The sequence below is a fragment of the Miniopterus natalensis genome, chromosome 1 (assembly GCF_054644295.1).
Source record: "Miniopterus natalensis isolate mMinNat1 chromosome 1, mMinNat1.hap1, whole genome shotgun sequence".
NCBI classification, from domain to species: Eukaryota; Metazoa; Chordata; class Mammalia; order Chiroptera; family Miniopteridae; genus Miniopterus; species Miniopterus natalensis.
In genome coordinates, this window is record NC_142081.1 from 65,062,552 (window position 1) to 65,086,086 (window position 23,535).

General features: G+C 41.2%; 1 protein-coding gene across 1 annotated transcript in view; it reads right to left on the reverse strand.

Moving 5' to 3' along the window:
* FMN1 (formin 1) overlaps window positions 1–21,921 on the reverse strand; it is a 341,600-nt gene extending 319,679 nt beyond the window's left edge. Inside the window, exon 1 of the mRNA XM_087822443.1 lies at window positions 19,969–21,921. Within this exon, the coding sequence (XP_087678569.1) occupies window positions 19,969–21,811 (1,843 nt within the window). The 5' untranslated portion in view covers window positions 21,812–21,921. The remainder of the gene's footprint in view (window positions 1–19,968) is intronic.
* Window positions 21,922–23,535: the final 1,614 nt, after the last annotated feature.

Sequence of the window (23,535 nt, forward strand, 5' to 3'; positions counted from 1 at the left end):
AACTTCAAAGTTGCTAGGAGACTAGATCTTAATTGTTCTCACCACAAATTGGAAATGATAATTATGTGATGTGATGGAGGGTTATGTCATGCTATGGTGGTAATCATATTGCAATGTGTAAATGTATCAAATCAACATGCTGTACACCTTAACCTTACACATTTTATATCGATTATATCTCAATAAAAAAAGAACCCCAGTAAGTACCACACATGGACTTATCTGTTTGCTTGCTCATAGTGTTGCTTAACTTATCTCTCTAGCTCTAGCTTCCATACTTCCTGTGAACTGGAAGTTAGCCCTGGATGTCTGATTATCTACATATTACCTACCCTTTGGCAAGAATACTCCATAGATGGGGTTGTGTGTAGTAAAAATCAAGGTTTAATTTTTTTTAAATTTTATTTATTGATTTTGAAAGAGAGAGAGAGAGAAGAGGGGGGAAAGAAACATCAACTTGTTGTTCCACCTATTTATGTATTTGTTGGCTGCTTCTTATATGAGCCCTGACTGGAGATGGAACCCCCAACCTTGGTGTATCAGGTCGATGCTCTAACCAAGCTACTCAGCCTGGGTTCAAGGTTTAAATTTTAAACTCAGATCTGAGACACACATTTTTTTATATTTGGATCATACATTTTAAAATACTACCTTACCTATTTTTAAAGCATTTAAAAATAATCCATACCCTTTATACTGTAGCATACCTTTCTCACTTGAAAGGTTACAGATCCCGCTTTTTTCCTAAGGAAAGAAATAATTTCTCAGATTCCTCAGTAAGTCACACACTTGTGACTCAGTTCTTGGTCACAATGGTCAGTTTCCACACTCAGCCCAAGCTTTATAAAACCCTACACAAGTTAACATGCATTCCATGAAATGCCTGCCGTCTAATGAGGATAGTGATTTAGTTTCTAAATCACGAAGGCTACTATTTTGTAGCTATACTGTCTTGAAATCCACCTCTGAGCTACTCAGATCCCAACAGAAATGTCCTCTAGCTCACACCAAGCAGGAGGAGCCTGCCTCTCCAACAAGCACAATTCCCCAGGTAGGTGGTGTCCTGATGGTGTCTGTGAGCTGAGGGAAAACAAAACAGGCTGTTGGGGATGAAATGTGATCTAATGGAGGAAAGTGACCAGAATGAGCCAGCAAACAGAATTCTTCTTGAGAATAAACTGATTCCTAAAAACTAAAAAAGCATGGATGGCATTTTAAGTCATTTTGGCAGATTAGACTTTTATCAAAATGGTTTATATTGGCAAAATGACTTTCTTAGTCATAAAAGAACACTTATCTAACTGGGTAATTAAAAACAATATTCAAAGGATAAAAATGCAGAAGCCAAAAACAAAACAAAAACTATATGATACCAGAGTTCTCTTTCAGAAAATCTTTCTTTTCTTTTTAAAAAAAAAGTTATTGATTTTAGAGAGGGAGGAAGGGAGGGAGGGAGGGAGGGAGGGAGGGAGGGAGGGAGGGAGGGAGGGAGGGAGGGAGGGAGGGAGGGAAAGAGAGAGATAAACATCACTCCGTTGTTCAACCTATTTATCTATTCATTGGTTGCTTCTGTATGTGCCCTGACTGGGGATTGAACCTGCAGCCTTGGAGTATCAGGACGATGCTCTAACCAGCTGAGCTACCCGGCCAGGGTAATTTCTTTTCTTGCGCACACACACATACACACACATACACACACACACAGGCATGAGACGCTGTGAAAAGCACAGACTCCTAGGGGTTAAATGAAATTTCCATGTAATTAGTCTAGCACAGTAAAGGACACTGTAATAAATGTTACTTCCCCATGTGTCATTCAGTCTATTTTATGAACCTTATTGTTGGTTTTTCTAGAATTCCATGCCTAGGCAAGGGAGGGAAAAAGAGTTGGGTTCTGGCAGTCAATTGTTAATGATGAATAGATTCTTCTAATCTCTTCTGTGGAAATGGAGGAATAGGAGACATCGGTACATGGAAGCAGAGATAAATAAATTTTTTCAGTCATTTAAAAAAAACAAAACTGTGAGTTGTACTAATCAACTCTGAGCCACAGGAGGGCACTGATCAAAAACTTTTTAGATACGAATTTTCATGGGCAAGAATGAAATACTTCAGCAACTCAAAGTCATATGTGTTGAACCAACGAACAGCACGGCTGGGGAAAATATATTTTGTTACCAACACTTTTAGTATTCTTATTACTCATTTTATAAAAACACTGATACTAGTATAATGCATAACACACTAGACATAACCCTTGTGAAAGCGGCATTCTGTAAGAGCTACTGTTTATTCTGGTTTCACTTATCCTGGGCATCAAAATCTTGTTTGCAATAATTAAGTAAGGCTTCTTAATCTGTTATAACATTACCCAAGGCATGGGCTATGCTTTACGTCATGAAACTGACACAGTTTCTACCAAGTCTTTATCATTAGAATTTGGAAGGAGATTTGCCCCTCCCCATATGGTCTATAAAATGTTCATTACCTGATCTATTTATGCAGGTTGGGTTCTGAGAATGCAAACATGAAAAAGACATAACCCTCTATGAAAAGGAAATTCGCAATCCTTTTGCTATGCTGTTTCCATAGAGAAGGGTGGTGGGAAAAGAAAGCAGGACATTCATGGTGGAAATCAGAAACAAGCACTCCCATCTTCAGTGACACTTCATATTATGACCAACAGTTATGAATGTACAGTTAAAAAGCAAGTTTTCAAAAACACATACTGCAGGACAGTAACAGCAAAGTACTTAAAGCTTGAAGATCAGCAAAAGTGCATCAGCACCAAAAAGGAAACTTACACTGGCAGTTGCAGTCCATTTGCTGCACATAATGACAGGACTGCTTCCAGTGTGCCTGGCACTGTGCTTGGCATCTTATTTACTCTTCATAAGAAACCTACTAAGTACCTTTTGCTACTCACAAAGTAGAAAAGAGAAAACTGAGGCTAAAAGAGGTTGCATAAGTTGCATTAGATCATAGCAGCAGAATTCAGATTATATACACACACACATATATATATGATATGACTACCCATGTTCTTCCACGATGCCTCCTTCACACCTTACATCCAATCAAATGCAGAGAAACCACAGCATTTGAACAACTGTAATTTATTTAATTTCAATAAATCACAGTCTTATCAAGTAAATGAAGGACAGAAAACACATATATAAGGACTAATGAATGAGAGTCATAGGGGCCTTTCAGAAAGACAAAACAGCATCTGAGTGATAGATCAGTTTTCAAAAAAAATAATGAAGAAAACCTTCTTTGTTAAGCAGCACCAAGCATCAGTTAACTTTGCAAGACAAGCAAACTCTAGATGACTCCTGTTATTATAAACACAGAATCAAAATATTTAGAGGTGAAAGATTCTCAAAGATGGGCTGTCCTCAGAGATTTATTCCTTTATTCACGTTACCAATGAGCAAGTGGAAACCCAGGTACATTACCAATATATTTCAATTATCACATAAGATTATTACACTTGACAGGATCTTTATCACAATTTACTTTATCAATGAGCAAGTAAATTTTTAATTTATTTTACAAACCTTTACCTTTTACTCCATGTTGACCATGAGCCTAAATAATTACATTGCTCTAGAATGGAGTTGCTTTATCCCCTTGAGTTTAGGTGCTAATGGGAGTTAATTATTAATGGTACAAAGGCCAGGAAGCAACTGCTTATTGGGAAAATGTCCAGGGCTCCAAAATAAATACTTAAGTAGTTAATGTAACTCAAGGCACTGAAAATCCAAAGAAGTTTCTTGATAACTTCAAACTGGTGGTGGGAACAGTATATGGAGAAAAGAAAAGAGCCAAAACTGAAGTTAGAAGATCTGGAGTATTCTAAACAGTTGTAACACTTTGGATGGCATCTCATTTCCATTACCTGTACCATGAAGGCACTGGGCTGAAGGATCCCTCCCAGCTTTAGTTATTTTGGTTTTTTTGTGGGGGTTTTTTGGGTTAATCCTCACTCAAGGCTATTTTTTCCATAGATTTTTAGAGAGAGTGGAAGGGAGGGGACGGTAAATAAAGAGAGAGAGAGAGAAATCATTGTGAGAGAGACAGATCCATTGGTTGCCTCCCACATGATCCCTGCTGGGCCTAGGGATCAAATCTGCACCCCAGTATGTACCTTTGACCCTTGACTGGGAATCTAACCCTCCACCCTTCAGTACACTGGCCAACGCTCCAACCACTGAGCCACATTGGCCAGGGCCCAGTTTTAATATTTTATAATCACTGCAAGGGGCAACAAATATCAACTAAATCATGTTCTCTCATGTGGAGTTTGTAGAACAGCTGCTGGATTTTAAAAAAGAAATTAAATGTTTTTCAAATGCTTTGAAAGTGTATGTTTCCAAAGACTTAGCTTTCCTGAGGGAGATTATCTATCTATCTATCTATCTATCTATCTATCTATCTATCTATCTATCTATCGATTAGTTTATATATATAAACATATATAAATAAATATATATATATATATTTATATATATATGTCAACATATTTCATCTCACTAAGCAAAGTATAACTTCTTCCATTTTTTTCAGGATTAAAAATAAATCCTGGTAGTTCCTCTAAGCAGCAATACACCTGGAGGAAAAGTAATGGGTATTGAAGAAAAATAACACTTCTTTTGTCCCTATGCAGCTGTCCACCTATGGTAAAAATAACCAGCTTATCTGCTTAACCTCTTTAAACTGCAGGCGGGAACCACATTTAATAATATGCTTCACTGTAGGTAATGAGTAATTTAAACTTTTCAAAATTAGAGTTTAATAATATTGTAATAACTATATATGGTGCCAGGTGGGTACTTGAAATATCAGGGGGGAACACTTGGTAAAGGATGACCTGAAACTAATACAAAATAATAACGAATGTAAACTATAATTGAAAAAGTTGTTTTAAATAATAATTTTTAAAGAAGAAAGAAATTTGAAGCCCAGAGAATTAATTTCTCCAAAGTCAAAAAGTAAATTAGAGTTTACCTTGAATTAATTTTAGTGGATACATCAAAAAGAAAAGCAAGCAAGCAGGACAGAGCATTTATCGTTTCAGCCCTGTTTTGAAGAGGTCTGATCTAATGAAAGAGGCCATGGGGCCTGGTCCATTCACCCATCCAATACATACTACCAGTCAAGTGCAGGCCACTATGATAAATGCCAGAGGCACATACACAAACATTTTATGATTCCTGCCATCTGGGGGCTCATGATCTAATTAGTGTCAGAGACTTGCATGTAAACAACATGACAATGCCAAGTGTTTTAAAATGGAAGAAGCACAAAGCAGTCTCTGGAATATATAAGAGGAAGCATTTAACTCTAACCAAGAAGATTAATAGAAAAGATGACATTTGTGCAGCACCTTCACCAATGAGTAGTTTATCATGGAAACAGCATGGGAAAGGCACAGAAGCAAAGAAAGGAAGGAAGAAAAAGGTATTATAAAATAAATTTAAAATCATCTTTCCAATCTAATATGTATGAAATAGGATCTTATTTTAATTGTCATTTCCCTAATTGCTTGTGAGACTAAGTATATTTCTACATATTCACCATTCAGACTTTCTCTCAAGTGAATTGACTATTTATCACCTGTCCTCAGTCTGCCCTCCTGGGGTAGTTTGCCTTTTATTTGTTAATTTGTATGAATTCTTCATATATTTTGGATGCTAATTCTCTGTTAGTCTTAAGTACTGAAAATATCTTCTCACAGCTTTTCTTATTACTTATTAAAATGATATCATTTGTTACAGTTAAATGAGTTTAATTTAATTTCATTTTAATTTTATATTATTTTTAATATAGACAAATTCACCAATAACTTCCTTTACGGTTGGTGCTTTTAAGAAATCCTTTCGTAAGACTTCCATATTTCCTACTAAAAGCTGTAAGTTTTGCTTTTCACATTTTAGCTCTAAATCCACCTGAAATCGATTTTGTGCATTGCATGAGGTAGCTCCAACTTTATTTTTTCTTTCCATATGGATAATCAATTGTTCCAGCATCATTTACTGAATAATTTATCCTTTCCCAGTCTTTGTGATGTCAGCTGTTGCAGGTAGGATTCCCTGGGAAATAGACTGAGAAGAGATTTCCATGCAGGTTTAGTGGAGAGAGTGAGGGAGGCAGGCCGGGCAGAGGAGATGCAGCCACCACAGAGGCCTCAGATGGCCACACAGGGAGCCCTGAAGCTGGGCTGGCCCTTCAGAGTTGTCCTGCACAAGGCAACAGGGCTGAGCTTTTGTATTCTCACACACAGACCAGTCATTGGATAGGGCTGCCCCTGAGAAGCAGGTGGAATCTCTGGAGAGGTAGCTACCGTGGGCAGAGAGCAGTTCTGGGGAGTGTAGGGGAGTAGGAAATGACTCAGCTGTGAGCCATCGGCCAGCAACACCCCCAGCAGCTGAGGGAACTAGGGCCTTGATCTTATTAGGGGCATCTGGGTGGCACACACAGAATCCACTACACAGCCTTCGTCATGTATCCCCTTTCCAGTTTTACTGGCTCACTGTTCTTTTGGACCCTTTTTGCTATGAAATAATTTCTAGATATGTCTCCATCATGGTCCCCTGCATGCAATCCAATTTGTCACTGGCCCCCTTCCAATATGTACCCATAATTACACCCAAAACGCCTCATTAATCAGACTATATAGAGTACAGTAGAACATTTTTACCCTTGATATCAGTATCTATTACTAATGTAGCCTGGCTTTTGCTTTAAACAGTTACATCACCCAACTGGCTCAAAATCAATATGTTGTCAACTAAAACTGAAACCAAAGTCTCCAATATCCTTTACCGGTAAGTGGATATTTTAATCTAAATGCAGGATGTTTCCAGTATCCTCTTGACTTCAATCTTGTTCCATTTAGCTTAGGACAGATTTAACAAGCTTTGATTCTGTCATCTAACACCTCTTTCTCTGTCTCAGTTTTTCTCCAAAGTTGACTAAGAGCACCAATAAGATATTGAAAAGAGAAGATCTGAACAGGACAGGGAGCGGTGAGGAGTCCTGTGACATGCAAATGATATCTCCCTGCATTCTGGCACAGATCCATTAATCAACACTCCAGGGGTGAGGGCTCCTGGCTGCACACCTTGTGTGTCTTCATACAGCACTTGTCTTCCCAGTCACTTGAGGCAGGAATGGTACAGCGATCCTTGACTCTGTTTCCTTCCTCAGCTGCAGAGCCAAGCAAAGTCATCTAGTTTTGACTGCACAGAGTTTGGGGATTTATTGCTTATTACTACCAACACCAAGACTATTACTGACCTGTTGGATTCTTACCCCTGTTTGCAATTATCACGGTCCCACTATTGCCATGGCTATTCACCTTGGAATACAAAGCTGATAGTTATTACCCTTTAATGGTTCCCCACATGGAAGAGACGACAGTAAATAGTGCCCCTGGGGGAAGAGAAAATACATGCAGCTTCCCAGGATGTCGTGTGCAGAGGACACCCATTTAGAGCATCCACAGGCCTCTGTGGCATACATGCTGCTGGGCTCACTGAGGATCATGGAAGGGCGATAGTTCTTTCTGAGGCTGCCATTTGTAATCATAAAAATGATTCCTCACATTTGTAATATACTTTCATGTATGCTGTCTCATTTCCTTCTCACAGCAACTCCGAAAGACTGATGTTCTTAACCCGTTGTTGAGTCTGAGAGTTGGAGAGGTTGAGAGACACACAGATAGTAACTGACAAAGGCAGGATTTAAACTTGGGTTTCCTGATTTCAAGGTGGGGGATGGAGGGGGGGCTTCATTCCCAACCCAGCTCAACTGAACAGTTGTGTGAATTATGGTCTGTTTAGCACGAAAAGGAAAAAACCATAGGAAGGCAGAGGAGTTCCGAAAGGACAGCCTCCAAACCTCTAGAAAGGAAAATACTGCCCAGAAGACACAGGATGTGATTTTTCCCCAGTAACACAGGGGCTAAGACTGAACAGCTTCTGCAGCTGAGAAGCAAACGCTTTCCTGAGTCAGGCTCTTTGTAAGATTAGTCATACATTATCATATGACTTTTCAGGACATTTGCTCTTAAAGGAATTAGAAAGATGGCAACAAAATAGTAGCGCTGCTCTTTAGAATAAAGCTGCAGATGTGTGATTGTAGTATCTTAATCACTTATAAGATGAAATCCTGTAACTCCACCAATATTTGCTGATAACATAAAAGCTATATACTAAAAGCCTAATGGATGCTTAAAGACAAATTGGAGAGGTAACATTTTAGATCACATGGCAGCAGCTGGCGCTTGGAAGGCGTCGGTAGTTATTTGAAGACATCTGTATTGAGGCCAGAATGTTAATACTGTGATTAGTGGTAAAATAGTTGTGATCAAAGCAACAAATGTCAGACAGGGAAACAGTGTTCTACCTTCAAGAACAGTCTTCTATCTCTCTTACATTGTATTACTGCAATGTACAATTTCAGTAGGATAATAAAAAAAATAATAAACTTTTCATGTTCGCAAGTATATAGGTCCCTATATCTGATATAGTCTATAAAAATTATTCAGAATCACTACAAAAGTGGCTATGTGGGAATTCACTTGTTTCTCAAGGATAACACAAATAAATCATTTCCCCTTAACAAAATATTTGAACTTACAAGACTGTAGACTGTGAGTTCATGTAACATAGCTATACATTAGTATAATCATTTATGTTTTTATCTTGGTCTCCACTAACATGGTTAAAGATGGACAGCTCAGCCCCACCCCCAGGAATTCTGATTCAGTAGGTCTGGAGGATGGTGCCCAAGAAACAGCGTTTTAACAAGTTTCCAGTTGCGGCTAATAACACTGCATGTCTAGGAAACCACTCTTTTTGATGAGCACTGTCCTACAGCACGTTGACCCTCCCACCAGTTAAAATTTCCTATAATCACATTTCGTTTTGCCAGGTGAATCTCTCAAGCACAATAAACAAAATCCATTCAATCATTAGCTAATGGGCCAGCATTTATATAATATATGCTCTAAGCTCTATCAAATGTGATGCTATATATTAGAGATACAAAGATAAATATGGCTTAGTCTCTGCTTCCATAGACTTTGTATTTACACAGACATGTAAACAAATAATTGTGGTATAATGTGATGACGTGTAAAGTTCTATGAAAGTAGAATGAAATTTTCATTCTACAATGAGGAGAATCAGAAGGCTTTATAACTGAGATAACATTTAGGACTTTCAAAAGACTTTCAATCTTGAAATAATTTTAGACTTAAAAATGTTGGAACATAGCTCCTTACACCCTTCCCAACAGTATGCAAACACTGACACTTTGCATAACCAAGGTTAAGATGGACTTTGAAGGATATATAGGAATTTGTCAAAGTATCTCATGTAAAGAAATAATATATAAAAAAAATCATTGAGTCATAAAATACTACTAATAATATCTGAACAATTTTGTGGAACTATGTGATAGACACTGTGCCAATCCTTTTAAATATATCACTTAACCCTTACAACTCAAGTATTTAACATATTGTCTACTATACAGACACTACTATCACTCCCATTTATAGACTGAGGCAGTTGCCAATCTACTGGTAGGTAGCAGAGCTGGGATTTGACACTGAAGTGTTCAGCTTTCGCACACATACCCTCAACCAGTATACTGTGATTAATGACCCAAAAATAGAGAGCAGTCTATTGTATATACACATTAGGTTACATTAGGGAAGGCTGTGGGGACAGGGTTCTGACAGTGAAAGTGGAAGATCAGGCCAGGAAGGGGATGAAAAGCCTTAAATAATGGAAGGACACTGTGGTAGGCAGAATTCTAAGACAGTCCCCTAGATTCCTGTCCCCTGGGGGACATGCCCAGAATAATCGCCTCTCCTTGAGTGAGAGCAGAACCTGTGAATATGATGGCATATCACTCCCATGATCCAGGTGTTATATGGTAATGGCAAAAGCAAAGAAATTTTGCAGATGGAATTGAGGTCCCTGATGTTCTCACACTAATCCGTTGGTTTGAGGCCTCAGATTCTCATGCCATTATCTAGGTCTCCTGATTCTTTTCCTGGCCTTGACTTTTGCTTCCACTCTTGGAACCATGTCCCATAACCCATTTGTAATGATCTGGCTCTGCTAGGTAATAACAGGAGTTTTACGGGCCAATTAATAACACTTTGCTGACTAGTCATGAGTATACACGTGTTTCTGTGTCCAAACATTGCTGACCGGTCACAAGATAACTCGTGTCTGCACTGACATTAAGTAATTTTAAAACACCTTGCTGACCAAAGTAGCTCGCTGCATGGGCAAGTTCTGGCTAGACATAGCCGGTCAGCAACGTGCTTTAACATTATGAGTTTTGTGCATAGCTTTGGGGATCAATACCATAGCCTCAACTTATATTTGTATTGTACACAGGCATTCTTGTAACAGTGCTTTCATGCAGGAGGCAAACTTCAATGGTAGGCAACAGGCATCCAGCAGGGGGGTCTTGCAGGACACCTTGAATCAGCCTAGAAGAGTCCAGTCTTCTGGTTCACCGGTGTGTTGGTCATAAAGTGTGCCTTGGTGCAAACGTGCTGACCTTTGATCATGCATAATACAACATGGTTAATCTGTGACCAGCAGAATGCATGAAACTGTAAACTGCCTCTGGTTTCCATTTCAAGTCTGATCACTTGGCTACCCCTCAGTGACTGCTGGTGACAATAAAGTTAAGTCTCATTTTATGATTAAAAAAAGGTGTGTTCTAGTAAAACTGATTATGCTATAAAATTATTCCAATTAAAAGAACAGTTTCTTTGTTCACAAAAACATTTGGCTTTGAGAACCCAAGTTCTGTTCAATTTCAGCCCCATCCTCTGAGTATATTCAGATTCTTTAACCTATGCATAGATTAATACTTTTTTCTTTTTAATATATCTTTATTGATTTCAGAGAAAGGAAAGGAGAGGGAGAGAGAGAGAGATAGAAGCATCAATGATGACAGAGTCACTGATCGAGCCCGCAACCCGGGCATGTGCCCTGACCGGGGAATCGAACCCCAATCGCCTGGATCCCAGGTCAACGCTCAACCGCTGAGCCACGCCCGGCCGGGCTAGATTAATACTTTTAAGGTTAGTTTAAAAATGAAGCATTATCTACCAAAATAATATGATAATAATCACATAATTTGGTGTGAAACCAACTTCATTCTGTTTAACATAGCATAAGTGAGGAAAATTTACCCATTACCAGTTTGCAGTCCAAGTTTTCTTATCATTTATTCATTCACTTACACATTCAATCAATGAAACAGTCATTGAATACATGCCACTGTCAGCTACTGAACCTGACTCCAGATAAATAATGATGAGCAAGTGTGACACTGCTACTGTTTTTTATTTTAAAAATAAAAATAAGAAAACATCTGTTTCAATTCTGATGTATTCTACAGCAAGCAGAAACAGGTTCCAAATGAAGACAGGACACAGAGAGCATGGCAGGGACAAACCCACTCTGCAATAAGGCACATCAGCTGAAGGAATTTCCAACCATTCTGTTTAACTGCTCCTAGGGAAATCTGTCACTCACAGTCACTGCCTTGTAACTCGTAAATTGGAGGGTGTTTTTTCATTAAAGTCAACAACCAAAAAATTTAATTAAAGCAATACAGATTGACCACCTTGTGACCACTCTGCAAATCATCCAGTCGAAGTATAAGACAGGGTCCTACATTCAATCTTGATGGGAATTCAAGATTGACACAGAAAACAATGAGAGAATATTATAAATATATATATACTAATATGATAAGATGCAAATAATAGAGGTCCAAAACCCACTGTCTTCACAAAAAAGTGATATAGATATCAGGAAGGACAAAATTACTCTTCTGTTCTGACTGTTTAACGTGCCTCTTGACGCTGCTAGAATCGTCACCAGGGCTGCTGCAGCTAAGGTGCCAGGTGGGTTCCCAAGGCACCACTGCCCACCTCTCCACTTGTCCCCTTCTCCTTCGTATGAGGCAAAGGTGGTTCAATGCACTAGGTTCCCAGTCTTGCTGCTTCACCAGCACCTTGAGTAGAGACTCTTCATCCCCAAGCTTGTTATACTGTTATGCAGACCCTGTCTTCAAGACCCGAAGGACATTTTAGTAAAATTATTCTAACTTTCCACAGCGCTTTTTTCATACCATCCAGGTATGAGTCCCTGAGAGCTGAGTTAGCAAAAAATCTGGAGGACTGACGTCATGCTCCTCTCTCTGAGGCTGGTCCCCTCTCCTGTGCCTCAAATCCTGCTTTATGTAGGATGAGCTCCGCCCTGTGACAATCCTTGGAGCACTCAAGCAACAAGCTCTTGACAGGTCTAACCATCTAATTATCCAGACATGCTGAGACCATGTCTGAACCCCAGGGAGCCTATGTTTAGGCTCAAGCCACATATGTTATTTACTCCCTCCACAGTTCCTCTGGGCTAACCTGGAAACCAACAGCTTTAATCAGTCGCAGGAATTATTTTTAGGCTTACCTCCCAAACGCAAAACTCTAAGTCAAAATTGTAACTAATGCTTCAAACACACGAAACAACCTATATCATAACATTTTAGGAAAAATATGTGAAACGTGGGTGATCCAACTTACTGCCTTACTGCAGCTAAAACTGTGTCACACAAATCACAGAAGTCTTAATCTCTATGTCTGAAGCCCTCACTCACTTGCTTGGAAAGAAATTAGGTCTTTTCTCAGGCTCTTCCTCCCCAGTTATGCTCTGCAGGGGCCCACCAGGTTTCTGTGGCTGGGGGCCTGGGCTCTGCTACTCTGTCACTTCTTTACTGCCCTTGTGTTGCTAACAACCTCTCCCCAAGCCCTGTAGCTGGGGCTTTGCTATCCCTCTGCCTTTTTCCCAGGTTAATATCCAGTGGTGCACTGAGGATAGCACCTTCTATTGAATTGATTTTCATTTGTCTCTTTTCTATTCTTGGATTTAGAATATAAGATTTATAGCAAGGATGGCAGTCTGTGGTCCAGAAGGGAAGTTTCTGCTTCTCTAAGCCAGCTCTTCCACCTGCAAAGCCATTGGGCTTCTGATGACAAAGTTATTCCTTCCCTTCACACCAAGACCCCTTCTCCTAGAGTGCAGGGCCCTCACAGAAGTTTGAGAAAATATCTGTACACGGACTTCTGGTCCAGATTTGCTCTCTCATGATACTACTCTTTCCATTGCCCATTGCTCCTCCCTATTATTCAGTATCCTTCAAAGACCCCACAGGTCTCTCTACCTCCTCTGAATCCCAGCCTGACCCAGTTTCAAGTTCCTTACTCTAAGGCACTGGTTCCATGCGCTGGAGCAATCCACCACTGTGGGGAAAACTCCAGGACCTTCTGGGAGAGTGAAGACACTCTGGAACGTGATATGGCAGGCAGCTGAGCTACCACGGCACAAAGGAACTCTGGGGGGATGGCACAGCCTAACATCACAACCCAGAGGCCACAAAAATGTATTAAGTAGCATGGGTTGATTCCCATTTAAGAACAACAGCCAGGCCAGTGTGGCTCAGCAGTTGAGCATCAACCTATGATCCAGGAGATCCCGGTTCAATTCCCTGTCAGGGCACATGCCTGGGTTTCCTGCTTAATCACCAGTAGGGGTGGCGCAGGAGGCAGCCAATCAATGACTCCCTCATCATTGATGTTTCTATCTCTCTTTCCCCCTCCCTTCCTCTCTCTGAAATCAATAAAAAAAGAACAACAGGAGTTAACGATCCTTATAAGTGATTAGAAAGTGAAGTGAGATAGGCAATGAAGAGTATCTGATAAAAACTATCAAGGGAAAGAAAGTAGGCCCAAAGTTGGTGTCTGCTGCTTTAGAAAGCATCTCTTCCCCAAAGAGTCCATGAAGAATAAAATGAAATATACACCTTCAGTATTCAGTACTTCGCTTGATAAATTTGATTAAGTGCTTGTAATTCAATTATAACCTTTAAAGTTTGTCTTTTTTAATGCCCCAACCAGTATGAGGCAGAATAGTTGAGTCATGTAAAAATGCAGGATGGGGCAAAAATAGGTTTATAGCTGTTCATACGGAAAATAATACAATAGTTAATAAGTAATAATACAAGAACAAAAATAAACTGTGCTTCTCATACTCACAACTATAAACATACTTTTGCCTCACCCCGTACATATGCAATAAATACTTCTTCAAATTTTAATCTCTTTTTATTTTTAAAATGGTCTTCTCTTTTAGATTTTTCAGTGGCTATTACTTTTAATGACAGTGTTAATTCTTCCATTTCTATATTTCTTCAGAATTACTTTAGATGGATGTGTTTGGCCTAGGACCACAGACTGCCATCCTTGCTATAAATCTTATATTCTAAATCCAAGAATAGAAAAGAGACAAATAAAAATCAATTCAATAGTAGGTGCTATCCTCAATGCACCACTGGATATTAACGTGGGAAAAAATTCACTTACATAAAGCTGGTTTGGGGTTTTAAAACGTCAGATCTTAGCCATGGTCTTAGCCTTTAAAACATATTCTCTTTTGAAAAACAAAATCTGAATGAGAGAAACATTTTATTTTTGTTGGAAACTGACCTCAAATTGTTCATTAGTAGAAAATCTATTTCATATTTTATAGGCAAATTAGTTATTCTTAATTTGATATCATTGGGGAAGATGTTTTTAGATTATTTTTGTGCTTTACATAAAAAAAAAAAACAACCAAGCACAATGTGTTGTCAATCACTGATAAATATAAGAGCTTTGTATTTAAAAACTAGATACATTTTTCTGAATTAACAAGATCTTCCAATTCTCTCACTTCCTCTGGTTTTAAACTTTAAACAATAAGACAGTTGACCTAATTAAATTGAGAGGTAGAAAGGTCATACGGCAAAGAAATGAAACAGTGCGATAACTATTATCAAGAGAACCAGTGTTCTAGAACAAAACATATACCACACACACCCACATTCTTCTTTACCTTGTTGCTCATTTAAAATACTGTTCTATCTTTCTCCATGACTAGGTCCTCATGGCTCAATCTATCTGCACCACCTTGTCTCCCGCTTGCCCCTCCAGATCCACTCTCCACCCTTCTCCACATGCTCTTGGCTCCAGGAGGCTGACTTATAGACCACATCTACAACTCCCTTCACTCTGCCTTCTGGTTGATTCAGTTAGAGGAGGTTTCCGGGCAGAAGATCAAAGAAAAGTGAGGCCAGGGTATTTATTCCCACAGCTCCTCTCTGCCAGGTGCCTCTACCACAGGCCACTGTTCCTGCCACGTGGTCCTCTCCATTAAGCTCCCCTGCCGGGTTCCAGTGACCTCTGCTTCCCTTGTTCCCTCAGGCCTGGGGATGTCAGGACGCTGTCAGGTTACCTGTCAGGACGCGGTCTAACCCAGCAGTCTTTCTGAACTGCCTTCTTCTCTTGGTTTCTGGATAATGCTCTGTTCTCATCTGGTCCCATTTCCCTGACTAGTCCTTTTGGGGCTTTGCTTTCACAGCTCGCTAGCAACCTGAACTTCCCTTTGTAACAATGCTGGAGTCTCAATGCTGAACTTTTGTCCCATTAAAGGCACGGGGAAAATACAGAAAAGTGTGGTTTAGCTATAATCCTATGACACACACACATATACACAATCACTCTAGGTGTATTTTTTTCCTTTAAAAAGTAGTTAAAATCACTCTTTAAAAATCATAAGTGACACATGCACCACAATTAGTGAGAAAATGTAAATATAAACAAAGAAAAAAAAGTTAATGCTCTTCTCCAGTGCTTTTGGAGCCTCCCCCTTTGCTCCATTCCCCACATTTACCCTGCCTTGCCCCTAAATAAAGCATGTGAACAGCCTGGCCAGTCTATTTCTATACTGTCTCCATGATATTCGGATGCATACCCAACAGATACACTCACACATGGGGAAGGGTGATACTATCTTTACAAAAACTGAGAGCATGCTACACATTACTTTGCAACTTGCTAGATATAGATCGAGTTCACTACCTTGAATAGCCTCATATTACAGAGTATAAATATACCATAACTTATTTAACCATTGCTCTACTGATGGACATTCAAAATTTTTGTAGCTATTTTTGGCATTACAAACAATGCTGCAATAAATGCCCTTATGCATACATTCTTACTAGTGCATCTAATTCCAGAAGCTAAATTCCTAAAAGTAGGGTTGCTAGGGCAAAGCTACATGTAGTTTCAATTACTGACCCATTATTTCTTAAAAGTATATAGCGATGTATTTCTTGTTGATTTAATTCTTATATTAGATTTGTATAACATGGTATATGCAATTTTTGAATATTATTTTCCTTCTTAACAGTAATTACAGATAATGTTCTACATTCTGCAGTAATCTTTCTACTGCTTTCTGCAATCATCCTAAATGGCTGCGTATGTCCATTAATGTTGTAAAGCTTCTTCAAAATTGTATTGGAATTACATCAAACCTCAATATTAATGAAGGAAGAAATTATATCTACTCCCCATAACATATATCCAGAGAGGAATCAAGTTTTGACAGTAGTGTTAGATATAATAACGTCTATTAAAGTATGCCTCTCAACCCTCAATCAGTTGACATTAGCTACAACTTTTCATGGGCACAAGAACTGGTCAAGTGATTCACGATATCAACAAGAACTATGCCTGGGGCATATGCCTCCATCACTACCTCAGTGACTTCAATCAAAGGAAAAGATCAGGAGATTGCTGAGGAGCACCCTGAAGCACCGGGCATTTTCCTCAGGATGGTGAGCCAAGTTCCATGTGATTCTGCTGGCTTTAAAAGGGTCTGCTGAAGATCAAAGGTAAAATAAACCATCGAAACAGAAAGGAATCCAGCCCCAAAGCCACTGCTATGCAGGCTTGCCCAACTGGAGTCCCTCAAGGTTTGAGAAAATACCACATTCCACAAAGGCTTGGGAACATTCTACAGCAGTTTCTGTCCCAAAATAAAAGACTAGAAAACCAATTCCAAGGTGGAGGAGGGGGAAGAGGGAAGGGAGAGGTTGATGAGAAGACAAATCTCTCCACTCTTCATGTTAGTATGTTCTCTATTTGATCATATCACCACCAGATGAGAAATTCCTGTGCGTACCCCCTGGAAATGAAGGGTTAGGAAATACAAAGCCAGCAGAATATGGGCCAATAGACTCTGCGATATCTTTATGCATCTCCTGTGTGGATGGTACTGTTAGCTTAAGGGCTGGTCCTGTGAGGAGAAGCGGATTTCACTCTTTCCTGGGAGTTACTACTTGTCCCTAACGCTTAAGAATCTTCCAACTGGAAAGGGATCTGATTACTTTTGCCAGACTTAATCTCTTACTTGAGCAGTTAATGGGGGCTTTCATTAACGCTAATCACATCACTTCAATAAAAGACCTACATGTTATTTCTACAGGAAATAAATGTTCACAGACCATAAACTCAACCTGGCCATAGCTGCCATGGGAAAGAGGGGGGAGGTGGATGCCGATAAAGGGCCACTGTGCGGTGACAGTAGATGAATTACAGACCCCTCCTCTGGGCTGTAGGGTCTGCCTAGGCCTCTGCTGGGAAGAGGCGGGAGGAGAAATACAGCGAAAGACAAGGGCAGCTGGAAGCAGGAAAAGTCTCCTGCATGGAAGCACCAGCTGCAGGAAGCCACTGAAGGATCCAGAATATGAAGAGGACTCATGGCTACAGAAAAGGGAAATTAAAGGGAGGAAAGGAAACTAGAACACAGGATACAGGTCCAAGATACTATCTATACTATCCAGAGAACTCCCTCCCTTAATGGTTTTCAAAGAAGGCCCAAAATAAGAGCTAATGTTTGGATGACCTGGGGGAAGGTTCCAGCAAAAGGGAAGTTATCCACGCCAGAAAAAATAGTCACTCCATACACCCATTCTCCTTTCCCTTTCCAACTCCTTTCATAAAGTTGGAAGCACAGGTGGTCTTCCTGCCAAGGAATCCCTGTGGTTCTAATGACTGGCTCCTGGAAGGGTTCCTGACAAATCCCAATGGAAGATCTAGGACCAAAGTAAGGGGAATGGTTCTGAGCAACTATATGGAGAAGCCAAGGGAAAAAGTGAGCATCCGTTGAACTTGCCCCTCGGTGGGCTCAAGGTCAGTCACCTAGAACCTGAACATCCTCTGTGTGCCTGCCTTGACCAGATATGGCAAAGCTTTTATAACATTTTTATATAGAAAAAGGACAACAAAATAAAAAGATCACTCTAAATCAGGGCAAAAAGATTTACCGACGCTGAATGTATTTACTGTACAGTTTCTGAATGAGGGGCACACAGAATCCTAGAATTTGGTGTGATTTCTAAAAAGAACCTTCAGAGTGAAGGTAGCCATTCCAGGTCCACGTCTCCAAAAGTCTCTCTCCTAATAATTGTAGAGAGCTTCCTTTCCAAGTATTTCGTTGTAGGCATAGGGAGAAAGAATTGCCACCACTATGGTTTAAGGATACATGCTTATAAAATCTACAATGCACCTTGGCTGGCGTGGCTCGGCTGGTTGAGCATCGGCCATGCACAGAAGGGTTACCAGTTTGATTACCAGTCAGGGCACATACCCAGGTTGTGGGTTCGATCCCCAGTCAGGGAATGTACAGGAGGCAACCGATTGATGTTTCTCTCTCTTTCTTTCTCCCTTCCTGTCTCTCTAAAATCAAATAAAAAATTCTATAAAAAATAAGTCTATAATTCTATGACTTTCTTGGTGATGTTGATTGCTTATATTATGAAAGAAGCAAGTCTTATCAAACTAAGATCAATATATTGCAAAAACAAGATGAAACCATTTACCACACTTTTTAAAGAGCCACCCCCTGGACCAATGACCTAGAAACATTTATAAAAATGTCAAGAATTCAAAATGGACAGAAAGCTTTTGAAGTTTTTCTTTCCTAGATAGATATTTTTATCTCAAAAAATTGCCATGACGTTTGCTCTAACCTTTGAGAGACCAGATATCATATTACAAACTATTCCCCAGACAAACCATTTGCCATATGCTGCTAAAGGGCCGCTGAAAAAGAACCTATTACCCGCACAATGGCAAACAAGACCCTGAGCATCTGGCCACACTGGCCTGGAAAACATAATGAATACAGGAGTGGCACTTTTTATAAACTGTCTTTTTTGGTCTTATTGAACCCACATAGAAGCTCCCAAATTATATTCATGTAAAATTTTAAATCACATTAAGCATACAAGCCAGACTGTCTCTTTAGCACCTTTTGCATAAGAAATGATGTTACACCAGTGGCAGTAGTAACCCATAAATAAGTTATAACTTCAGAGTCAACATTATTTTGTGCTCCTTTAGGAAATTAAAAAGCAGATTAAAAAAAATCTTAACAATCTTCAAATTAGACTGAATTCTTCTCTCCTCTGGTAAAAACAAAAAAAGTGTTTGTCATAAAATGACTTTGCAAAGGTGATTAATAAAAACAAGAATGAATGCTAAAAACCTCTAACAACAGACAGAACCCAAGACATAGCAGGCTTTTGCCCTTCTGCTTAGAGAATCCTAGCAAACTCAAGCCACTCGGGCAGCACCAACAGCAAAATTCAGGCCAAGGGGCCAATTACCCAGTGTCTGCATCAAAGGCAGCGACAAGTTGCTACTTCTCTCTGCCAGTTCGTTCCTGTTTCCTTTGAGAGTCCTATGTTGAGCAACCCTGGAGGCAGCCTTAGTGTATGCCCACCAAAATAAAATAAAACAAAGACATTTACAAAGTACTGCTTCTGGAAGCAACTACACCCCTGACTCAGTAAGTCAACACCATCCTCACAATCTCAACACTCCCCTACACCGCTCTCAGTTTTCTTGCTACAAGGAGTATTTACTGACAGACCCAGGAACTTTGGTTCATTGTTCATTAACCTGTCTCTGAATAGCACAAGCAGTTTGTGAATCGCCCAAAAAACAGATGTAAAGCATCTTAAACAGGGACTAACCTGGAGGTGACTGGCGCTGAGGCTGAGCTGTGATCTTCCCGGGCCCCAAGCTCTTTTCCAAAGGTTCCCTAGGCACCAACCGAGGTTGGTCTGCTCTGAGGAAGGCTGAGCTGGCTCCTTTGGTCTCCGTGACCTTTGCAGAGGATGATGGCTCCAAGGTGCCAGCAGAGGTGGACCCAGAGAAGGTACCACTCTTTCTGCCAGGAGAGTCATCAAGGGCAGCTTCCCTCTCACCAGGCAGCCGGAGGAGCCTGTGATGCTGCTGAGGGCTGGGGAGCCTTGCAGATGGAGGCGAGGGAACAGGTGACATCCGTTTGTGTGTGCCAGACTGAGAGGATGAATTATTAAATACCATGCCCAGAGCTGGGGGGGACAGCCTCTTCTCATCACCTCCGCCCTGTGAGGAGTCAGGGCCAGCACTGTGGGGCAGATCCAGAAACAAGGTTTTGTGGCCACTCAGAGACCGCCCAGCTCGCCTCTTGCTTCTAGTGTCTGGGAGGGTGTGGGGGGCCGTCCTGCTGAGGGGGAAGCCCAGCCTCTTCCCCTCAGTGGCTTCAACTATCATCTCGCTCTCTATCACCTTCAGGAGGACCTTGTTCACAGCCCCCTCAGTGCTGGCTGGAGGACATTCCCGGGCCAATGACTGTGATGGCCTGTCCCCTTGCAGCTCCTTGCCCCGCTGCTTGGCACCGTGAGCCCCAGCCTTGGCTGCTGGGAGGGTGAGCAAGTCTGCGCTGGGTACAAACTCAGCTTGGGCTGCTGGGCAAACAGCAAGCCTTCCTTCGCCCTCAGGATGTGTTTTAACTACTCTCTGCACCTGAGCAGACAGATCCTGGACTTTGGCCACCACTTTGGAAACAGGTTTCTTCCTGTGAGTCCGCTCAGCAGACTTCTCCCTCCGGCCCCTCTCTGCGTGTGGATGCTTCTCAGGGTGCTCGCGACTTCCAGAGAAATCTGTCTGCTGATGTGCCAGCCTGCGAGGCGCCCTCTGTAGCCCCCCAGCACCACCAGCCCCTGGCTCTGTGGAGCTGCAGTCAGGGGGCAACCCTCCTCTTCCAAGCTCGGCATCCTCCGAAGCCAGCCTGAAGCTCCCAAAGCCAGGTTCAGGGTCCAGTCTCCTGGTGATCCCTAGGGGGCAGCTTTCTCTCCTTTGCAGGGAAGAGGTATGGTGCTTACTTGGGAGCAAGTTGCCTGTCTCTTCTAGAAGCCAATGATGAGGCCTTGCTCCAGGAAGAGGAAGGGAGTTGCTCGAACAGATGTGGTCCCTCTCCATCTGAGGAGCAGATTCCTGGCCCCCATGCCCTTTTCTTCTTGTCTTCTTCTGTGGGAGCACCTCCATGCTCTCTCTCCTTCCACCAAACCTCCGGGGCTTTCTGCTCCCATGGGTGCTCCTCTTACTGAGACAGCCCACGAGGGGCTCCCCCTGCCAGTTGCCAGCACTCTGGAAACAGTCATCCTCAGGGGCCAGGCTCACGGACAGCTCCGGCAGCTTCCCCTCCTGGTTCCCCATTGTGATCCCCAGGATGTGGTCTGAGCTCAGGAGATTGGCCAGCAGTCTCTCTCTCTCTGCTGTGAGTTTGTACAGCTCAGTTAGGATGTCCTTCGTGGGAGTTTGCTTGAAAAATATGTCGCCTGGATGTTCATCTGGCTGCAGGCTGAGGCTGATGACGTCGGACCCCTCCCTGACTTGGTAGCAGTTCTGCAACCCTTTATTGGCTCTGTCTAGAGTTACGGTGCCCTTGTATGAAAATCCTCTGACTTCCCCCCGTGGAAGATAGAAGCTGATGTAGCAGAGTTCGGTAATGGGCTTTTGCAATTGGAGGGTGCAGTGAGTGCCTTCCATTATGCCTACCTAATTATTCATGCCCCAGAGATGTGGGTCTGTGGTCAGGCTTCCCAGGCTCCGGTGCTGGGGCATGTGATGGTGGCTACGCAGAGAAAGCAGCTGACAGTCATTTCCAGCAGTGAGACTGCCTGAGGAACAGGGGAAGAAAGCAGCTTGTCTAACAGAGTGGATAAATCACACACCAGCATAAATCAAAGCATCACCAAGACTTAGCCTTCCTCTCTGGCTGACCTCAGCCAACTCCAGGCATCAACCAGGAGGCTGACGCCCCTCCCTACTCCCTCCCCACCCTGGGCCAGCAGAGCTTCTCTACAGCTGAGGGAGGGGAGAGTGCTCCAACTTTAGCCCCAAGACAAAAGTTCCTTTTCCCCACACAGGAACTCACTGTATACCTTAGAGAAGGTCTTTCACCTTCACTAGGCTTCAGTTTATGTTCTTCTATAAAACAGAACTAATATACCTCCCAGGAATCCCAAGGCAAGGGGTCTTTCAGATCCTTAGAAAACATAGGCATTTTAATAACTTGTGTTTGGAATATCACTTTGCAAAAATAAGTCAAGCCTTTTTACTCTCCAAAACGCACCTTCTAAGAATTGACATTATTTATTTAACTTAAAGTAGAGTGAGGGAAAGGTACTCAGCCACAAATATGGAGCTTTTCTGAACATAACTTACATATTTTTCCAAAAGAGCTAAAAGTGAAAAATTCAAAGTTTACAACTTAAATAAATAATTCAGGAGTCTTATGGGTTTTTTCATACTTCTTGCCTATTTAAGGCCAAACTGAATGTCAAAAAAAAAAAAAAAAAGCAAAAATATGTAAGCCTCTGCTGGCCTTGTATGGATTTTCAAATGTATTCACCATCAATATGGCTGAAACATCACATAAGCAGTAAAGCTTCTCCCTCCTGTAATTTGAGGTATCCCAGGAATATCTCTGCGGCTAACATCTTTACACACAAGCATGGAGATTAGAATTCTATATTACAACATTTCATTTCTTTAATTAAGGCATTGCCCAATTTTCAAGACTTCTATGCTTAAAGGGAATCCCCCTGGGAAGGGAAACACAATAATCATTTATTAACCATTTATACCTTCAGTGAATGATTTTTCTCAGATCTTTTCTAACTGGTTCTAAAGAGTAAAAAGCTACATAAAGTACATTTTAAGTGGAGAAAGAGACATCTGGTCAGCCAGGAAGTGCCAGGTGGGCTCTGAGTACTCACAAAAAAAGAAGTGGAACAACACTTTTAAAGGGCTGAAAGAAAAAAACCTGTTAACCTAGAATTTTATATCCAATAAAAAAATATTCTTCAAGAATACAGATGAGCCCTGGCTAGTTTTGCCCAGTGGTTAGAGCGTCGACCCAAGGACTGAAGGGTCCCAGGTCTGATTCCGGCCAAGGGCATATACCTCTGTTGCAGGCTCAATTCCCAGCCCTGGTCAGGGCGTGTGTGGGAAGCAACCAGGTGATGTGTCTCTCTCACATTGACGTCTCCCTCTCTCTCTCCCCATTCCACTCTCTCTGAAAAGCACTGGGAAGAATACCCTCAGATGAGGATAAAAAAAAAAGAAAAAAAGAACGAAGGTGAAATAAAGGCCTTCTCAGATAAAGGAAAAGTAAGAAAATTAATTTTAAGCAGAATTTCTGCTCTAAAAGAATTTCTAAAGAAAGCTCTTCAGACAACGGAAATGATACCAGGAAAAGACTTAAATCA